We start from the raw sequence: 16,520 nt of genomic DNA on the forward strand, positions 1-16,520 counted from the left end.
ACCTGTTGAATAAATAAATGGATGGATGAATCTTACAGTTCTGAGTAGAGTTCATACCCTCTCCATCTCCTCTGTTGCTATGTGTAAAGTTAGGAGTTAACACTTTGTGAGTTCAGAAGTTTTGCCCTGACTTCCAGGAAATCTAAAACTAAATTTATTACTTAACTACAGTTAGTTTTTTTTTTTTTTTTTTTTTTTTTTTTTCATTCTGTAATGCTACCTGTAATTGCTGGTGGAAGGGGCAATGATAGAGTTTGTGAGGGAGAGAATATTGGGGCCAGGCAGTCCTTGTTTGGTTTCTCTCAGACTCGTATCCTCAACTCAGTTAAACCAGGGCCAGTAGTTCAATAAGTTGTTTATTAAGCACTTACTATATTTTAGGCATAGGGTTTGAAGATAGGACAGAGTGATGAAAATACAGCTGTGTTCCCTTTAGACTCATCTGAGAGGGCATTGTGCCTATATCAGCAACTACTTTAAAAAGGGTGTTTTTGTACTGAGGGAGAATGTTGTCTGGATGTCACAGGAGCATCTTACAGGAATTTCCAAGTCCTTCAGGAGGGTTCAGAAGAGAATTAGCCAGGGATGAGAGTGTTCTTTCAGGGGGGAACTACAAACACCCAGGTAAGAGATACAGAGTTTGGCACTTGAAATCTAGAAATCACTTTATATATGATATATACAACTGAGGGGGGAAGAGTTGAATATGAAAAGATTGGGGGAAAAAAAAGACAGTAGGGTACAGTGGTTAGGACTGTAAACTTTTTCCTGAGAGTGGAGGCTACTGAAAGATTTTGGTCAGTGAATTTTCCTATCATGTTTTAAAAGTTTACCCAGGTTGCAACATGGAGAAAAGATTGCATGGAAAATAAGAGACTGTTTTAAGAAGCAAGATAGGACATGCTAGTGCAACAACATTAGAGTGCATTGGGATAGTGTGTGTAAATACTCTGTCATAGTGCTCTCACACCTGATGAGAGCAGGGTTAATTTTATAAGTTTTGAAGAGGAATCATGGCAGTGCACTTATGTGTTATGGAAGTTAAACTGTACATCTAGAGACATTTTCAAGTTATTAGTGCTTTTGCTTGTGTGAGTGTGAGTGTGTGTGTGTGTGTATGTGAGAGCGCACCTGTGAGCACTGGTGACACCACAGGTCATGTTTAGCCAGAGCTATCTGTGTGTATCTTGATGAACACCAGTCTCTTTTTTTGGGTTTCAACCTAGGATAATAAATTAATATGCACGTGTGCACACACATGTGCACACGTGCATACACGCGTGCACACACATGTGCACACGTGCATACACGCATATACATTTAATGGAAAAGTTCAAAGAAAGTATTTGAACAAAGTAAACCCAGCTCAATAGAGTAATGGAATGTTAAAAAAAGTGGATATTAATTTAGGAAGAATGTACTTTCTAGGAGAGTTGCTCAATTGATGATGTAAATAATCTTTGCAGATGATTGAGAAAGTCCTGAAAAACGCTGGAGCATTGACAGAAGGGAGGGTGTTAGGAAGGTGCCTCCTTCTGAGTTACTGTGTATTTGACCTCTTAGTAATTCAGACTGTTCCTTGGACATATGTCTAAGGTTTACCAGTCTGGCGGGAAAAGCCAAGAAAAGATGAAGGGAAAAGAAAAATCTGTGAGACTTTTTTTTTTCAACTTATGAGTATATATTCCTGATGGCCCTGGGCAATGAGTAATGCACCATAAATGTTCAGTGAACTCTTTTATAGTGCCCTGCAGACAGAGCCAAAGCTGTGAAATTATCTGTTGTGCCAGGGTTGACATAGTCCTTGAAAACAAATGTGAAATTAAATGACTTCTTATTAAAGTTCTTGGAAAGAAATGCTAAAATGAATATCTTCATTGTAGAAGTAAAAGGAAAAGCTGATACATTAGACATGTAAAATTAATACCTAGCATTTTTTACTGGCATCTTAAGAGGGGTAACATAGAGCAGTTTTCAATATAAAGATTATTTTCTACCTAAATTGTAGTACTCGTCACTAAAGTAGTAGCACCTATGGTGATGTTTGAAATGGATCAGAGGCAGGATCAGAGACGTCATTTAAAATTAAGATAGTTTTGTGTGGTACGTATTTACCTTACATGTATATTATATTTTATATAACTTTACAGTACATACACTTACTTTGCCAGTACATCAGTGGTAATAATTGATATAGCTTCCCAGTGATGGTACCATTCATTGGGACAAGCTATGTTGCTAGTGGTGTTGGTGTTGACACAAGTTTTAATAAACATGTTTTTATTTATGTTACGTGGAATCACTCTTAAAATTTATCAAAAAAGTGATACATAGTCACATTAAAAACTTTAGCATATATAGGTAAACAAAAAACATTTAATTGTCTGTATGGCATCATGCAAATACAGCCATTGTTAAGGTTTTTTTTTTTTTTTTAATGCCTTTCCACAGTCTTTGTTTTATATGTGTGTGAAGTTTATGTATATAAACTTGTTTGATGTTGATGAGGAAGGAGCATGTTTTGCATGATCACTATTCTTCAATAAGATTAGCTTTTTTAGCTTTCATGAGGTAAAAAAATATTGTAAATTCTTGATGCATACCTTGTGAGTGTTTATGAAGATTTATAATAAAACTCTGACTCTTTATCATAGCTTCCCTTTGTGTCTTCACCATAGAATATCTCTGCCCTGCTCCCCTCTGGTCTTTTCAGAGTGTATGCTGACCTCCTAGCTGTTCCTGTCATGCTAAGACTACCCCTGGCCTGGGCCTTGCTCTCCATATCCTTGGAGCTGACATGCCTCTTACTCCCATGTGTTTCTTTGAGGTCAGGCCTGCCTTCCACTCAGAGCTTTTACTCAGATGTTACCTTAGCAGTGAGACCTTCTACCCTCCGTACGCTGTATCCTGTTTTTACTAATTTTCACGTTATTTACTACTATATGACATTTTTATTTATTTAGTAGTCTTCCCTCCCAGTTTCCTGCCTTGTCCCCACCCATGTTAGCATAGAAAGCCTTGGATCAAGGAGACTGATTTCATCCATGCTTCTTTTTAATGATATTTTTCCTTAATTTCCTGTTTTTTAAAGAGACTGTAGCTTAAATTTCATTGGAAGGATGTATCTTCAACCATCTTATTCATAGACTTTGTTATCAAAATCTTTTGACCTAGTAAGTAGGTGGCTGCTAGACTTAAAATTTCTGTTTAAACTATTAAGTTATGCTATATATAAGTACTTGGAAATCTGTTATGCATACAGTTTATGTATATATATTTTTCATGAAGATAGTTTGATCAGAACTGTTGCTTTGGGAACTAAGCGAGGTATGAGAAACAGACACAACTTTCTTGTCTCAGAGAGGCTGTCCATTCCTGGCTACCTAGTCACTGTCTGTCATATCAGTTCCTTTTAACCTTTGCTGTGGGCAGTTTTCTTATTACAGTTGTCTCTCTCCATCCATGAGGTGTTAGACCTGTGAGAGCATAGGCTTTATTTTATGGCTGTGGTTAGCAAACCTGGAGTAGTGCCTTGCATGCTGGTTTTCGGAAAATGTTTGATGAGATAATTAATAATAATAATGAATAAGTGGATGAACTCTGGCATTTGTTTTATTGCAGCCACACAGTCTAGGATGTGGTAGGTTCGAATGTGAAATGCTAGATCAGTGTGGAGCCCTACTTACTTTTCCATGAGGAACTTAAGGGGTCTAAAATTTTACCACAGAGGATTTTCCACAATGAGGTGGCAAAAATGGCCGTAGTTTTTGTACAAGTTAAGATAATGCTATTTTACCAAAACAAAATGGTCCAAACACTTTTTTTTTTTTTTTTGCATAAAATTCAATGTTTTTAATTGATAGACAATTCCTCTCTAAAACGTAATTCAGAGTTACAGGCCTCTTCCATTTTGTGGCTCTCTTCTCTTTAACCTTCAGGACAAAGCTTGTATTGTCTTCAACAGTGACTGTTTAATGGAAGGGAAAAGATCATTCAGGGTCTCGTGGAAATTGTTATAAGCAACGTATGGAAGTGGCATGATCGCTTCTGACTGCTCTTAGTCCAAAGCCTCCAGCTCATTATGTTGGCACATATGTAACTGTAAGGGAGGTTGTGTCCTGTATGTAGTCCTCACATTTATATTTGAATAAAAGGTCGCACTTAACTTTTCAATAGCTAAAAATTATCAGGCTTAATGTTTTTAATTCTGAATGAGGCTTGCTCCCCATACCAACTATAGTTGGTGGGTTCTCCCCATCTACAGGTTCCCACCAACCTTGGGTCAAAAATACTTGGAGGAAGAAAGATTGCATGTATATAGAATATATACAGACATTTTTGGTTACTGTTTCAGAAACAATGCCGTATAATAACTATTTACATAGCAGTTATATTATGTTAGGTATCATAATTTTGAGTTGATCTAAAGTATATGGGAGGATGTGCATAGCTTATGTGCAAATACTGTCATTTTATGTAAGAAACGTCAGTATCCTCAGATACAGAGGGACAACTGTATTTTTTTGTTGTTCAAAATGAAGGCAGTTGAGAATCTTCCATGGATCCCGTAAGAATCTTATTCTTTGACTTTGAACACTCATTTCCTGAACTCCATACTCCATTGAGCATTTTTTCAGCTAGGATAACTAAGCACAGTCCCTTTGGAGCTCATCAAAGTTGTTGTCTAATTGGTTGTAGAAGCTGTCTGCTGATATTACCAGCAACTCCTCCCTCTTCAGGGATTGCTGCTTCCATAGCAGCAATCCTATAAGGTTCTGGAAAACAGGAAATTGGGAACTCAAGTTTTAGTAACTGTAGAATATTATTAGTATTACTAGATTACCAGTATTACTATATGGATTGGATGGTATAATTGTCATGATACACTTATGGTTCAATTACTGTCTTTTATAAATATTCATGGATTTTAGAGCCTCTTACCTAGGAGGTGTGGGCAAGCCACCTGAACAGATTGAGTTTTCATTTCTTCAGCATGAAATGTAGAATCTGGGCTCTTTTGTAAGTATTAGTGCAAACCAACATTGTGTAAATTTTCAGTCGGGTGCCCACTACACAATATATGTCCCAGGAATAATAGCAGTAATTATTACTAAAATTAAAAGAAAGGGTGCAGAGGAGTTTGGGATTTTGAGCAGATCAGATGCTAACCAGAAGATGAGTTTTAAATCACCGGACTCTGCCAGTGGTCGTCATATTTTTCATCAAAAGTTCTTGCACAGAATGAAGGAAGGAGGGACTGTATAGAGGGAAAAGGGGGGGGGGCAGGGGGGAAGGAAAAAATAACAGAATGAATCAAACATCATTACCCTATGTAAATATATGATTACCTAAATGGTATGCCTTTACTCCATGTACAAACTGAAACAACATGTATCCCATTTGTTTACAATAAAAATAAATTAAAAAAAAAAGTTCTTGCACTAAGTGATCTAGAGATTGGTTTGGAATCTCTCAGAGGAATACTTGCTTTTCCAATGACTGGTTGTAGTTGGTTGACAATCAGTTGAAAAGAGAAAGGTTTTACATGCTGTGTGTGTGTTTGTGCATGCTTGCACATGCATGTTGTATTTGGAAAATGGAGTGGCTGTCACTTGAAAACCATCATCAAACTATTTCTTAGGCAATGGGACAATTCATTTGGCAATACATACATGGTAATTAGTCAATTGTCCCAGTATTACTATGGAAACCAGTGTAAACTGAAGGTTGTTTTGTGTAAGTTCTCAGCTGAATGTTTTTCATTTTGAAAAAAGAAAAAAAAAAAAAAACTATCTTAGATGACAGACTTTTAGTGGTTTTAATAGAGATTCTAGAACTGCCCTTGTTATGCCATGTATTTTTCTTAAGATGATGAAATTAGTTGATAGCTTAACAGTGTGTGTGTACATTTACATGTGCACATGCACATACACAGAGCACATAATTTTTTTCCTGACCTTAAGTATTGTGGAAATTATATGTAAGGCAAGTTTTTTTTTTCCCCACCAAAATTAACTCTTAGAAAAAGAATTGTTTTACTCTCATATGCAATTCTTTTTCAACTTAATTTTTCTTTTTTAAGCAAAAGCATGTTTTGATAGGGAACACAAAGCAAAGGCAAAAATGACCCAAGCAGTATTAGCTTGGAATGCTCATGAGGGTTAAATGAAGCAATTGGCATAAATGAATTAAAGAAGCTTTATTTTACTTTGTATCTGCAGTGCTGGGGATTGAACTCAGGACCTCATGCATATTAAAGAGTTCTACCACTGAGCTCTATCCCCAGCACCCCTACTCTGCCTTTTTTTTTTTTTTTTTTTTTTTTGAAACAGGGTCTCAATAAATTGCCTAGGCTGTCCTTGAACTTGAAATCCACCTGCCTCAGACTCCTGAGTAGCTGGGATTACAGATGTGCACAGCTGTGAGTTGAAGTTTTATGTAGATTTTGTAGTGATTCCTGGATGTTTGATCTCAAAATTTTAATCAATGGATATTTCCATTAAAATTTTAGAAATGAGTTCATAAAGCAAATAGTGATTACTGTTGTAAAGAACCTAAAGAAAAATGGGAAATCAGCACTGTGATATTAAAGTTATATCTTAATTGTGTATTCCAGAGCCAGTCATTGGGGACTGGATTCACCTAGCTTTTTGCTGTGTGAATTTGGTACAAATCACTTAATTTTCCATGTCTTAGTTTTTTCCTATGTAAAATAGCCATACTAATACCTACTTCATAAGATTGTTGTAAATATTAAGTGAGCTAATAGGTATGCAAGTGCTTAGAAAAGGACCTGGAACATAGTAACTGGCATACAGGTGATCTTATTGCCTTATCTTTAGGAAAATGGGGCTTAGTCTTACATATATAATACTTAGATCATACACTTTCTCATTCTACTAAAGAATTCCACTTTTCTATTTGAAGTGAGCCACATGTAGCGTTCCTTCTTCTTTCTTTCAGTATCCATTAGAGAATTCTTTCTAAAATGATTTGCTTGAAAACATTAATCATCTTGTAACTGACAGCATCTTTCTACCAGTTTGCTAATTTTGTTTATTTTCCTCATCAGGGATCCAAGGTATTCTCTTTGTGTTCAAATTATCCCCATTTCAAAAATATAATTTGCCTAACTGTAGCCAATGAAGTTGATTCTAATCCAGAAAAAACTTGACAGTGGTGTTTCTGCATTGGTACACACTATCATTGAGTCCCTTACCCCAGATGCTTGGGACCAGAAGTGATTTGGATTTCAGATTTTTTTTTTTTAACTTTGGAATGATGGGATAACTTGGTAGGGGACCCAAGTCTAAATAGTGAAATTCACTTATGTTTCATATATACCTATACACACATTCTGAAAGTAACTTTATACAATATTTTTTGTGCACTTTGACCTGTCATCTAAGATTAGCTGTGGAGTTTTCTACTTCTGGCATCATGGATCCCAGAAAGTTTCATATTTTGAAACTGCAGATTTTGGATTTTCAAATTAGGGATGCTCAATCTATTCTGCATTTCAGTAGCTAATTCCAACATAAAGGCTTATGTTTGGACAAAAAGCTATGTGAAATATTCATCAATATGTGCCATATATCAAAACTTCTCTGTTATAGCTCCTTCTGAAACATTATCATGATGTAGGAAAGTAACAAGGAATGGTCGAAATAAAGTAGTCACCTGCCCACTCAGGTGGTAGGTATTTCAGTCTCCTCCAGAGCAAATCAGTATGGTAGGAATAAAGGTTTGTGGTTATTCCATACCTTGTTTGTCGCATGTGTTAGGGAAAACACAAGATTAATTTGAAGGCATTTGCAGTCAAACATAGAAGACTGACACCTAAAAGCAAACACTACCAGCATGTCACTTTGGACATATTCTAAGCTATGAAAATTTGTTTATAAAAGAGTATTTGGACTATATGCATATCATGAAAGGAGGTAATTTGGTTTTCAAAATTTATTATATTTTTATCAATGAGCTCCTCTCCCCATAAAACTACAATTTATTTAAAACTTAATATATAGATTTTTGGGAATTTAGGTATTATCTCATGTCAGATTAAGTTTTTGAGAATCTTGATTGGAAAAATGATGTAAGGAATGAAAGAGAGAGACATTTGTAAGGTAGAATCTGTAGGTCACAGAGCTTATCTTTTTACACTGTATTCATGTTAAAGTGTACAAAAGTTAATTTACTTTATCGAAGGTCACTTGTATATCTAACATGAGGCATGTCTTTTGAGCCTTGTAGGAAGCTAAAAGACTGTTCAGTTCCTACAAATCATTAAGTTTTTTGGAAGATTTCTCTAGTTAGATACAAAGCAAACATTTTTGTAGAACTATTCCTATAAAGCATAATCATATCAACATTTAAAACGCCTACTGTAATTTAATGAAAAAATGATTTAGATCTGTCAATTTAGTATCTCATGACATATTTAGAAAGCTTTTGTTTCCTGTCATTACATATATTTATGGACACAAATTTTATATCGTACAAAAATATTTCTCTTTCCTTTGTGCAATACTGACAAATGAATCATTCAAGGACAGGTGTTGTATAGGGCATATGTAAGGGATTATAAGAGAAGTAGATTGCTTCCAGTGCATAATACTTAGGAGTCCAAGTGTTGCTTTTTCTGGTATTCTTCAAGAAATACTATCTAAAGAAATAATAATCATATTATTAACTGATCTTTAAAATTACCTACAAAATAATTTTCCTAATCAAGCTGTATGTGGAAACAGGTTAGAGTGTTAGAACTAGTAGTATTTGAAAAGATTGGTAGTAAAAAGGAGAAGGAAAAAAAAGAAAACAGGGTGTGTGTGTGTGTGTGTGAGAGAGAGAGAGAGAGAGTGTGTGTGTATGGATGTGCACATGTGCACATGCACACAAGGCAGGTGCAAGAGAGAACATGAGTTGCTTTTTGAAACTTGAGTATCAGAGTGAGTGAAGGATACTGTGTGTAGCTGGATGACTTTGGCCACTAAAACCCTTTCTGAAAATGGCTCAGTCACCTACTCATATCTCGTCTTTGGTTCCAGCCACAGGAGCGATAAGCTGAAAAGCAGTACCTTGCACTCTGGCCCCTGATAATTAATAGTTAACACACTTAATGATTTCTGTGTACCATGCACTTCCCTAAGCCCCTTACAGTCTTTTACTCACCTATCCTCTCAACAAGCTTTCAAAAACTGATGGATGAATGGTGAATGAAAATAATGTTTCATGTTTTCTCGAATATCTCAGAGGAAAATATATCCAATAATTTACTGATTGCACACAGCTTAAAAAGATGAACATAAAGAGTGTACAGAAATGATGATGTGGTAAAAGCAACTTTCATTTGGATAGATTCTTAGCGATATATCTTAGTAGTAAGTTAGTTTTGATATTTAATTCACCCTAGGTATTGTTACTCAGAATAAACCACCTGTGGAGATTATAGATTCCGACCATCACTCAAGCCTTGTGTGTTCTGTTGTAACTCAGTTACTTGACATGAAAGGATTCTGAGGTTAGTTTGGGAAATTATCAGTTAAATCAGTTTCAGTGTATGATGGCAAGACTTTCTGCTTTTGTCTTGTTCTCTTTTTTGAACTATTGGATTTTTCAGTGATCCTAATATGATCTGAGTTGTGGAATGTGAAACTCTCTTTTACATAGAACCCCTGTTGGTAGTAGAATTCCACAAACCCCTATGCTTTCCTGGCTGGATTTGGAGTCTGTGCCATAGATGTTGGGCCATATGAATGACTTAGGGATTCTTGGGGGATAAAAGGAAGGGGAAGGAAGGCAACCACATCTCCAATTTTAGGAATTTCACCAATTTACCAGCATACTTAGTACATTTATGTTCAAAGTAGAGTCTGTTAGCTAGTAATTTTATAAATGCCAACCATTAAATTAATAAATCAGTGATTATCAAGTCTATTTATTTATGAGACTTAAGTCATATGTAGAGTTTTATTTTTTTAAAGCTAAGTTTTAGAGTGTCTCCTCATTTGTCTCCTCAAATAAAACAAGCTATTATACAAATGATATCAAGATTTATGCAACTATGATTAATTTTAGGTTTATGCTTATAAGTGGTATATACCTACATGGGCATAAGCATTAATCAAAAATTAATATAATCTTAATTAAATTTAATATGTAATCTGATTAAGAATTTGACAAAATATTACTGTTGTTTCTTATGTATTTAGCAGTATTTGTGGTTAAACTGTGATTCAATCATTTGCCTAGCAGTAGGTTGCTGAAGTTGTGATTCACAAGTAACATTTTTAGGGCTATAGTTTACTTGATCCAAGAAAAATTTGAGCAATAATATATTCATATAATCAAAGAGTAAAATAAAAACATTTAAATGATAGTGAAAAATACAAATGAGAGATTGCTTTGCATTGTTAGTAATTAATTACTGCAAAATATATTGTAGTTAAGATCAAAAGGTATTAATTTTTTTTATTTAGTTATCATTTTACTTTCATCTAACAATTACTGTATATAGCCCCAGGTTCATAAAACATTCTTACTTAACAGGATTTCTGTTATAAATGGTGTTTAGAGTCACAAGATAATACCCAGTCCTATTTTATTCTGAAATTTAAACAGGTTAGTTTAAATCAGTACTGGGTCGAGACTAGAACAAAGTTTGGAATAAGCTAATCTTGTGCCTTTTTGAAATATCTTATTCAAACATGGAGTTATTCTCCTTCTAGGAGTTCTCTGTTACCTGACGTCCTTTGGTTTGGACGTGGAGCTTGGCCTATGTCTTCCTTTTCACGCCCAACTTCCATAGGGTGTGTTTGCCTCTTAAAACCTGAAGTTTTCATAGGCCTTGACTTCTAGCTTATTTTCCAAATGCAGTGTTGTGGCAAGTTCAAATCATTACATCTCAGAGTCTCCCCTGCTGGTATTGTTAACCTTGACTCATGTAAAATTTAATAATAGTATGGTTATCCTAATTTATGGTTTTCTTGAGTATGACCTCTTTTGTAGTTTCTGATACAAAGAGGTACTTAATTATGGATCAGGTTTTGGCTCAGTGGTAGGGCACTTGCCTACCTTGGGTGAGACCCTGGGTTTAATCCCCAGCACAACCCCGCCCCCCCAAAAAAAATTAATTAATTAATGCTAAGTTGTATATACATTTAATCTAAATTTAATATATCATTATTTCATGCTATTCTATGAAAAACACAGGTGGTAGGAGGGATAAAAGCAAAATGTTTTTAAAAACTATGTTTCTTTTCCTGTTGTTTGTTAACACCTATCACAATGACTTTTGGTGTCGTATTGTCACATCTGGAACTAGAAATCTGTTATTCACCTTCCTTTTTCCTGCCCCTAGCCAAGTGTCTGGAATAGCAGGTATTCAGTATTTCTTAAATAGAATTGAGTTTTTTTTTTTTTAATATTTTTTTAGTTGTAGATTGACACAATGCCTTTATTTTATTTATTTATTTTTTATGTGGTGCTGAGGATCAAACCCAGTGCCTCTTATATGCTTGGCAAGCGTTCTACAACTGAGCCACAACCCCTGCCCCAGAATTGAGTTTTTGAAAGAAAAAATATTTCTCTATTTTCTTACGGTTGTTCCTTTTCTGTAATTCTGCTGTTTGTGGTGATAAGCAGAAACAGGTGGGTACCCTGTGGCATGTGAAGGCTGGGCCCAAGTCTTCTGAGTTGTGGTGTTCTTACAGTTCCTAGTGCTGGTGGGACAGGGAGTCCTTAGGGAAGACGACCAGGTGATGGATGAAGAAGAGAAGAGTCCTTTGAGACTTGAGTAAATAATCACTTACTGAGTAAAAATTCATTAGATATATCTTAGTTGACATATTAATTTTTAAAGAGTATCACAATGCGTGGCACATGTCGACCTCAGTCATGCCTGTAGTAAGAGTCACTGGTAACCAGATTATTGTTCTGTAATTACATGTTTGATGGTGCCTTTCAAACTCCCTGAGCCAGAGTGATGTTTCCTCTCTTGCCTTCTGCACTAAGTGACTGAACCAAATGGAAACGCAGCTATGATCATGCAGGATACATATCCCGGTCTGTGAACATAGTATTTTGGTATCTGATACCATCACTTAGCTCCATAAAGAATCCTAACCATTAATACATGTCTGCAAACTTCTGTCTTCAAATTGTTCCTGAAGAAATCCTGTAAATATTTTCACTATTCTATGTTGTGAATAAAACTTAAATTCTGAATACAGAGGTATTTGGAATTGTTATTCTCCTAAATATGGTATGATATTCCACAGTATCTTCAATGACCAGTTTAAAAAAGAAAACAAACTCTGAGTGAGATGACACATTTGACTGAACATCTCACTTCCCCAAGGTTACCAACATAGGCATTTTTATCTTTTTCATTTGGCATATAATCTTATGTCCCCTAATAAATTCATGCTTAACTTTTTTATATACCTGTATCCCATAATATTAAAAATAATTATTTCTGAACAGATTGTATGTAAATATTATTGAATATCATGTACTTAAGTTGAGTGCTGACCATAGAGCTCATCTTGTAGAGTGCCTGACTCTCATGCTGGAGACCCAGGTTCGAGTCCCCAGCCCTCTGTCATTGTGCAAATACCAAACGAACAAGTGAACCGCATGTACTTAAGTTGGGGGTGGTGTAATCTATTCGTAGAACTAGTCTGAATGATTGTAGGATGTAAATGCATTGGCTTGTTTGTTTGGAACTTTGAGGTATCCAAACTCATTGATCATTGTCATAAACCTGAATCATCTCCCTTGTGAGGCTCGTTCTAAACTATGGAATAAAGTCATATTTTTGGAAAGCGGGGGTGCAGGTCTAAGGAGAGGCAGGAATGTTACTAAGATAAGCCCTTTAGGTTTTAATAATTAATCTTTATATTTATCATTATTTACTAGCTAAGTAGACTCAGTATGCAGACAGGAAAGTGTATGTTGTCTATATTTAGAGATGCCAGTGAGCATTTATTTAAAAATATAGTGTGTATTATTAGCCAGTAGTGCAAGTGTAATATGATTGATAAACGTAGTTTCCTTTAAATTGAAGGTAGATCAGTAGCATAGAGGGGAGGGACCAGGGGGAGGTAGGAGGGAAGGAAAATGGGAAATTCTGGGGAATTATATTGGCTAAATTGTATTGTTATGTTGTGTGCACGTACAGGTACGTAACAACAAATCCCACCATTGTGTACAACTATAATACATCAAAAAAATATGGAAAATCAAAAATAACAGAAACAATTGATTGTCTTGTGCGGTGGTGCATACTTGCAATCCCACTGACTTGGGAGTGTGAAGCAGGAGAATTGCAAGGTTGAGGCCAGACTCAGTAATTTAGTAACACTGTCTCAATATTTTAAAAAAGCACTGGGGCTGTAGGTCAGTGGTAAAGTGCCCCTGGGATCAATCCCTAGTACTCTCCCCAAAACAAAACAAAACACAAAATGCAGTGGCAATAACTGATAAGAGTGCAAGATTCTCAAGGGCATTGTTTTCTTAGAGTCTCACTGAGTAGCAGATAGTAAGAGAAAAGGGTTTCAGTAAATATTTGTTGAATGAGTGAATGTGTGAATGTTTCCTTTTAAAATCCATTCTCTGATGTATGAGGGGTGGAACAAGCACCTGTGAGGGATGCTTAGTGAATCTGTTTCAGCAGAGACTATTTTTGTTTAAACACAAACAAGTAGAAAGCTTATGTTTATGTGTATAGATAGGTAAATATTATCCATAACTTTCTCAATTCTAAGTTCTTTGGTCTTTTCTCTTTGTCCTCCCTAGAGCGCAGTATAGTATATGACAGTACACTTCATTTATTTCTAGATGTTTGGGTTTTTTTGTTGTTGTTGTTATTTGTTTGTTTGTTTTTAACTTTTAACTATCATATGGGCATAAGAGACCCTCAAATCTGTTTTCTTATCTAAGCAGTTTCTTGCCACAAAATTGCATTTGTGATTGTTAATAAATAGTAATAGACTAAATTGCTCATTGATGTGTAATTTGAAAATTGTAGCTTACTAAATTAAGTGCTCACCCAAGTTCATCGTAATCACAGACCCACCTATTTAAGCATTGAGTTTAGTATTATTTAAGATTCACTATATGCTCACAAACTTTAAAAGTTTATTTTGTGATTTTTGGTTTTAAAAAAAGGACAGTATTTAGTAATTTCCAAATTTGAAAAATGAAAGATCTTCCATAATAACATTGTTGGCTCAATAGTCTGACATAGAATACAGTATTATAATTTTAAATGTCTTCTTAGAGTTCTTGATTCAAATTGTAATCCTAGTTTTTCCTGCTCCTTCCATAGCTTCCTGCAGATTTCACAAAACTACACCTTACTGACAGTCTCCACCCACAGGTGACCCACGTTTCTTCTAGCCATTCAGGATGTAGCATCACGAGTGACTCTGGAAGCAGCAGTCTTTCTGATATTTACCAGGTAAGAGGGTACCTTCCTTGTTATTTGCTTTATCTTCATCTAGTCCAAGGAGTTTTATGATTCTCAGTTGATGAAATCTATAAAGCAAATGTATGCATATGTATTATTTGTGCATGTGTGTATATAAAATATTGAAGTTTATGCTTCAAACAGGCATGCAATGTGTTGTATGTGTGTTTGTTTTAGGAAGTAGAGCTACTGTCAAATTGTACTGCCCTCTGCTTTATCAGTTATCAGAATTTTAAATAGAGTGGTAGCAATGGAATTTTTTCTCTTGACTTTAAATGTTCTGTTTGTCTGTGGACATAGGGTTATGACTCTTACTTGATTGGAAAACTGCAGAATTGTGCTTTTATAGTAATTTTTTTCTCATTAAAATCTTTATAAAGTATGACAAAAGTAAAGGATTAGTTAAGATCATATCATTGAATTATATATATATTTTAAATTGCCTATGAATATTGTTATGTGTTCATAATAAATTCTTTGCTACTCATGAATATAAAAAATTTAGAACTATGAGATTTAAAAGATATTTTAAAGGCCGAATAATTTTCATTGCCAAAGAATTGTTCATTGGCAGCCGGGTGTGGTGGTGCATGCCTGTAATCCCAGAGGTTTGGGAGGCTAAGGCAGGAGGATCACAAGTTCAAAACTAACCTCAGCAATTTTGCAAGACCCTAAGCTATCTCAAAAAAAAAAAAAAAAAAAAAAAATCATTGGCTTGGAATATATAAATTTAGGAAAACGACGAAAGTGTACACCAAAAAAGACCATTTTGGGGACTTTCAAATACATACTATTAATATTGGATTTTCAGTGGTTTCAAACAAAAAGAATATTTTACTCACTTTACCAAGTATAATTCTTGGTTCAGTAGGAGTTGTCCAGTGAATTGACTATAAAAAAATCACTGTTCCAAACACTATAGTTGTTTGGGATTGTTTATATTCAGGCAGTGCTAAAAGTGTTTTTTTTTTTTTAATTACTAAAAGTAAGGATCAATTAGAACACTATGTGTGAGACATACTTTCAGTCCTAAATTTAGTAGATCTTGGAAAATAAATCTTCTTTTAAAGAGGTATAGTATTTGGTACCTATTTTCTGTGATTTCATGGCATTACAGAGAGTTGATTTAGTAATTTCATATTTTAAACAGCTCCAAATGTATTTTTTAAAAAATTATTTTGTCAGCCACAAATGCAATCATTTGTAACTTCTTATATGCTTAAGAATTTTTCATTATTTACAATAAGAAATATATAATTTCTGCCTCTTTAAAGTGACTCCACAAATTTCTACTTTGATCCATAAAAGGTTAGCTTGTCGTTAACTCATTAAGAAGTAATTCCACTTCAAATGTTAGAGAAGGCATTGTGTCAGGGCAAATCTACCTCACACATGTTTCTGGAAGGGGATTTTTAAAAATCATTTATTAAAAGTTCCTGTATATAGTACAATGAACATTATAAGTACTTTAGCTTATAGCAACTGATGTCTGTGGCAGAGTCCTTGTCTTTCAAACTTTGAAATGGTTATTATATAGTTTAAAGGTATGTAGAGTGAATAAAATTTGAAGCTACAGCAGTTATCACTGTTACTGTTCTCTGCAACATATGAGTGGAATCCCTAGAACATGAATTTATAAGAATATAGTAACTTCTTTATGTAATTTATTGGAAACATATTCTGAGGGGAATTCTAGTCTTCTGTGTTGTTGCCTTGAATAGGTTGGATAAATTCATGAAGGAATTCTTGATGATATGTCTGCTTTCCTAGTTATCATCAGAATATCTGAACAAGAGCATAGCTGTGAGTTCACATTGGACCTTGCTCCAATACAGTTAGAACTTGCAGCCTGCAGTCTGAACTGATCTTTGGTTATAGAGGAGGAAGATCCCTGCACATCATTTTGATTCACTTAGTTGAGTTGAAGACTATTCCTTTTTTACTTAATGACACACATATAGCCTGAAAAGTTGGGCATGGTGGCACATGCCTGTAATCCAAGTGACTTGAGAGACTGAGGCGGGAGGATCACAAGTTCACAGCCAGAACT

At 35.0% G+C, this 16,520-nt stretch overlaps 1 protein-coding gene across 1 annotated transcript in view; it reads left to right on the plus strand.

Annotated features, from left to right (window-relative positions):
• Positions 1–16,520, plus strand: part of RAPGEF2 (Rap guanine nucleotide exchange factor 2) — a 265,166-nt gene that overhangs the window by 200,472 nt on the left and 48,174 nt on the right. Inside the window, 1 exon segment of the mRNA XM_079154511.1 lies at positions 14,330–14,461. Within this exon segment, the coding sequence (XP_079010637.1) occupies positions 14,330–14,461 (132 nt within the window).

This window comes from Sciurus vulgaris, assembly GCF_902686455.1.
Source record: "Sciurus vulgaris genome assembly, chromosome: 9".
Classification (NCBI taxonomy): domain Eukaryota; kingdom Metazoa; phylum Chordata; class Mammalia; order Rodentia; family Sciuridae; genus Sciurus; species Sciurus vulgaris.